Here is a 4,970-nt window from a genome sequence, read left to right on the forward strand (position 1 = left end):
CGTATCAGATTCGTATAGGGACAAATGTATAGACATGTTTAGATAATAACTCCCCTGGGGTTCTAGCATGTGATGCATTTGTTTTCGAAAACCTAAACTTATCTCAGCTCATTTGAAAAAGTTTAGTGGTAATCAGAAACTTAACAAATCTTTTACAGGGTTAACAAATTGAACTTTTCTGTAATGTAATGCTACCAGACAAAATTTAGTTCCGAAAATATGAAATATTCCTATTAACGAATTTACTTCTTTTCTTTCATCTATCAGCTGATCGTTCCCTCTCGAGCTCAGCCGTCGAAGCTATCGAAGGTATTCGTGATCAGATGCCATGCGGTTTTCCCGGTGTCGGCATTCCACCACTCGCTCCCCTCAAGATCCCATACAAAGAGGTTAACATCGACACTGAGGCTCTACAATTGCAAGGTGTTGTGGAAAACTTTCGTTTGAATGGCTTAAACGATTTCGATATCGAGGAGATGAAGATCAACGCGATCACTAGCAAAGTCACCTTCCGCTTCCTCTTCCGCAATGTGAATGTCGATACACAATACGATTTGCGTTTGTTCTTGAAGAAGGCCGGTTTCACTATCAACTTGGTGGGCAATGGTCCAGCTAAATTCGCTATTAAAGAACTGGACATCAGTGGCGTCGTCAAATACTCCTTGGGCGTTTTGAGCGGCAAATTGAAGTTGAAAACGTTGAGCATTCGCACGCATATCGGTGATGTGGAATCTGATATTCAGGGTGTTCTGGGTGAGGCCGGCATCAATCAGCAGTTTAACGGAGCCTTGGCTGAGTTGTTGCAAGTTGGCGTGAATGAGAATGAAGACGAGATTGCTGATACCATCGAGTCGATTGCTTTGCCAAAAGTGAACAGCGTTTTGTCGGAAATGACTCTAACCGATTTGGTTAGTTTGGTGACTGGCAATGGTGAAGAGAGGGAGGAATGCATTCCACCATCATATTAATTGATTGAATCCAATGGTTTTGGATTGGATCTTTGTTGCTAACCTAAGACGTATTTTTGAGAATGGAATAAAATGTGCATTTCGGACAAAAATATTGCAATAGACGATATATAAATAGTAAAGGGGGACGATACAAGTTTTTTTTTTGTGGAACTTTACAGAAGTGAGCAGTGAATCGCTGGACAAGTAAAAGTAGTATTTAGCTCAGCGAAGTGCTGAAGGATTTAAGTTGAGTAGGGTGAGAGAAAATGATTTTTACGTTTTAATTTTTTTTATAAAAATTCTAATAAGTACAAACAATATATGAAACACCCCGATCGGTTCTAAGTAAAGTAATCAATTCAGACGTAAGGAAAATCTCATATAAAATTAGTGAAGAAATGATTTAAAAGACACTTACTGATTAACCACTTAATGCTATAAAAGTATGTTATGGTACCCTGCTCGATTGATTTAGGACTGCTAATTAACATAAATGTGCATATCTCATAAATATTTGTAAGAATATATGCTGAGTTTTGTAGTGGTTTCTGTGGGCCGTAGGCTTTTTCACAGCTAAAACTTTATCTGCAATAGTATGCTTTCCATTTTTAAGTTAAGTAGAAAGCTTTAAGCGTTTAACACTTTTTTCACTGAGAGAAAAAGCTTATTTATGGTAAGTAAAATTAACCTGCCTAATCATAAAGACAAGTTCTCTTCTCTTGCTCTGGAACTTTACCGGTGTGCTGACGATCAGAGTGACCAGGTTAGCCTTTTCGAGGCTAGATTTAGCATTTAATTTTATGCTATAGCCTCAGAAATTTAGATCTGACTTCGTGGCTTTTTCTGTCATTTTTTTTATTTTTATTAAAATCTTCATAATAAAATTCGAACCGCAACTATAACAAGTCATTTTTAAGGAAAGAACACAACCGACTTCAATTCTCATATAAAAATTAAGGAGTACCGTTAATTTTTTCATGATCCAATGTTCGGACCTAAACCAAATTAGTATGGGACCACCTGTGAGACACTACCTTTCCGATAGAAAAATTATCGAAACCGGTTGACGTTTGGACCACGTCTGCGGTATCATACATAAAAGAAAAAAAAATACGATGAAACTGACAGTTGAGTAGACTGTGCGTGTTTGCATAGAGACCGTCAGATTGACAACCCGTGCGTCGACGGACCCAACGAACGTTGGCCAACACTCAACTTTTGACGCACGTAAGTCTGTCACTGCTGACAGTTGTATAACTCTGCGTTTACACAAGGCATGACAATTGAGAATATGTATTAATGGTCACATTGTTTGAGTAAAGTAGGCGTCCAGACAATAAACTGTCCTCGAAAAGTCAAAGACAGTGACGAATACATCAAGAGAAGTGGGAATATATTAGTAAAAAAAGTGTGACTATTTTGCTGTTGTATCTTCAAAATTGACTTGTGTAAACCCCAAGTATGCGGCCATAAGGAACAACTGATTTTTGTTTGCAGACGCAATACCTTCATTGCGGCGTATCTTTACTTTCAAGAGAACCCTTATGATGAAGGGATCAAAATTGCTATACCGAGGACATATAGACATGGGTATTATTCTTCATACGAGTCCAAAGTATAAGTAAAACACTGAGGGTCATTCTACATAAAATCCTGCAATGAGACTGATTGTGAAAGTCGCAGAAGGCACTAGTGGATTGTCCGTGGCTTTCGGTTAGCGTGAGATTACTGGCGAGGGCCAGTGGATGCTGGATGGATCGTTCCTAGTGCCTCTCGTGTGATGGTGCACAGTAACGATGAACTATAGCAATGCTACATACATTTCTTAATTTATAATTTTACCGTACTGCTGTCCTACGTATGCGTTAGCTCTTTCGCGCCATGATACAACAGTCGTTTTCATTGCTAACCACGAAGGCTTTACCACCGACTTCCACTGAATACTTAAAGCGGATTCATCGTTCGCGTGCGGACAGCTTTTTGTTTGCTCTCAAGAACTTTGCTGTTGTTCTAGCGGCTACAATATTCCCGCCCAAACCGGCTAGTCCTTCAATCGTTGTCGTCAAGCTCAACTAACGGGAGTCCCAAGAAGCGTGCAGCCTCTATAGGGTCCGTTCATAGCCACAGAGGCGTTAGTTGAGTGGGGTTTAGTGGGCATGCGATGATATGTTTCGAAGCATGGGGAGTCTCTCCTCATGCCGGGCACTCATCATCATCAGGAACGAGTTCAACCTGCTGCAGAGCGAAGTTTGGCTATTGTGGTCCGAGTTTCCCGAGGCAGCTCTTTCTCCTCCACGTCAGGTGGATGTGTGCCCAGAAGGGCATTCACAGGTCTGGAGTCAACGTACCTTGCGACCGACTCCCTGTGAATAGCGCTCAAGGCCTGTAGATATGCCGTCGGGTTCAGAGGTTGCTTTGTGAACCTCTGAACTTCGTCCGTCAGTTCGTATAGATAGATGCCTTCAGACGTGCCTTGGCGAGGGCCCACCGGCGAACTGTCAGAAACGACGTCGTTACGAAGTCGTTTGACAAATTGGGTACATACAAACATATCGCTAAAATTACGTCACACGAATAGCTGATTCTGTCAAATTCGCCAAGAACATAGTAGCGGTACTGCAGTCTCCCTACATCGTGTCGCGAAACATATCGAGGCTGGAACAATCGCATTTGCCATGGAGAGTGAGAATTTAGAGACTACATACTGAGTATTTTGAAATCAAAGAGAAAATCTCTTTTAATCCAGTTTCTAAGCACATAACATTCCAACAAAAAGTCGCTATGTACCTACTTCTATGGAAAATACGCTGTATCGCACGAGTTTCACGTGATAACCCATAAAAATTACACTAGTTAAGGTTATCTGCATATGATAAACGTGCAGACTTTTATGACCTTAGTATGAAAAAATATAATGCTATTAATAGCTAAATCGAGCCAATAATTACACCGTGCGACAGTCAATTCAACACATAAAAATCAATATTAATATGTACTCGCGAAACTGGGGACACAAATATAGTAAGTCAAAGTGGGAGTTTAGCTTTTCTCTCTGGCGTCGGAATTTTTTAAGTTCTTTTAAATTTCAACGTTATGATTAATTCAAAAAATATTTAGAAAATTATTCAAAACTGATTTTTTGCGCAAAAGGACAAATAGATATTTAAAATATTCTTTAAAACTTTATGCTTTAATATCTCTTAACATTCATTTTCAAAATTTTCAATCACCCTCATTGCGAGAGTGGTGTCGCATGCAAGTCGTTTTTCGAGAGTCGAATCGTATTGCAAATTGCACGTCATTGCCTAAAATTTCCATTCGACTAGTGTATTAAAACGGAAAAACTTGGCAGCACTGTATAGTTTTCGACGATTTTCGTCATTTACTTATTTCAGCACGACAGTAAACAATGCCAATGTTGTCGAGTCGTACAATTTACCCTAATTTACGACTTACGCATTGAGGCTGAATATTTATTTTTGAAAAACTTAAATGTTAAGTACAATATATGTATAACCGCATCGTCGAATTTTGTGTTTTAACTTGATTTGTTTAGGATAAAAAAAATTAAAAATTAAAAAGGCATTTTCAATACTTATTCGTTCTTGAAAACCAGAAAAAAAATTGTTTTTTTTTTTTTTTTAATTCTACAGAATTTCCTGTTCGATGTGGAATGAATTTTTAGAATCAATAATTTTTTTTGAAATTTCGAAAGCCCAGTCCATTAGAGATTGAGAAAAACTAAAAACGCAGTATTACTATAGTTTCGTGAGTCAGTACATTGAATGTTTCCTGAGTTTTGAAATTTTTTGCTTTTTGTTGCATTGTGTTACACAAGGCTCTCGAAAAGAATACATGAGTTGAATACATAGGTAAATGTATACGTATACGTACTCGTATTTGCATGCCCCTTATCAGCTCCTTTTTACCCACATTTAAGTTAATGATTAACAGAATTAGCCAATGAACAAACGGCATTTTTATTTTTTATTTCAAATAGTAATGATGAAAATCCGTTTA

General features: G+C 38.4%; 1 protein-coding gene across 1 annotated transcript; it reads left to right on the top strand.

Annotated features, from left to right (window-relative positions):
* Positions 1-272: 272 nt before the first annotated feature.
* On the top strand, positions 273-985 carry LOC118754238. Its single transcript, XM_036489102.1, has one exon. The coding sequence runs from the start codon at positions 324-326 to the stop codon at positions 966-968; it is 645 nt and encodes a 214-aa protein (XP_036344995.1). The 5' UTR covers positions 273-323; the 3' UTR covers positions 969-985.
* Positions 986-4,970: the final 3,985 nt, after the last annotated feature.

Source organism: Rhagoletis pomonella, unplaced genomic scaffold (assembly GCF_013731165.1).
Source record: "Rhagoletis pomonella isolate Grant_MI unplaced genomic scaffold, Rhpom_1.0 Rhpom_scaffold_03583, whole genome shotgun sequence".
Lineage (NCBI taxonomy): Eukaryota > Metazoa > Arthropoda > Insecta > Diptera > Tephritidae > Rhagoletis > Rhagoletis pomonella.

Bases quoted from the DNA above. Each gene is read 5' to 3' on its own strand.
- LOC118754238 (XM_036489102.1), top strand. From the start codon at position 324: ATGCCATGCGGTTTTCCCGGTGTCGGCATTCCACCACTCGCTCCCCTC.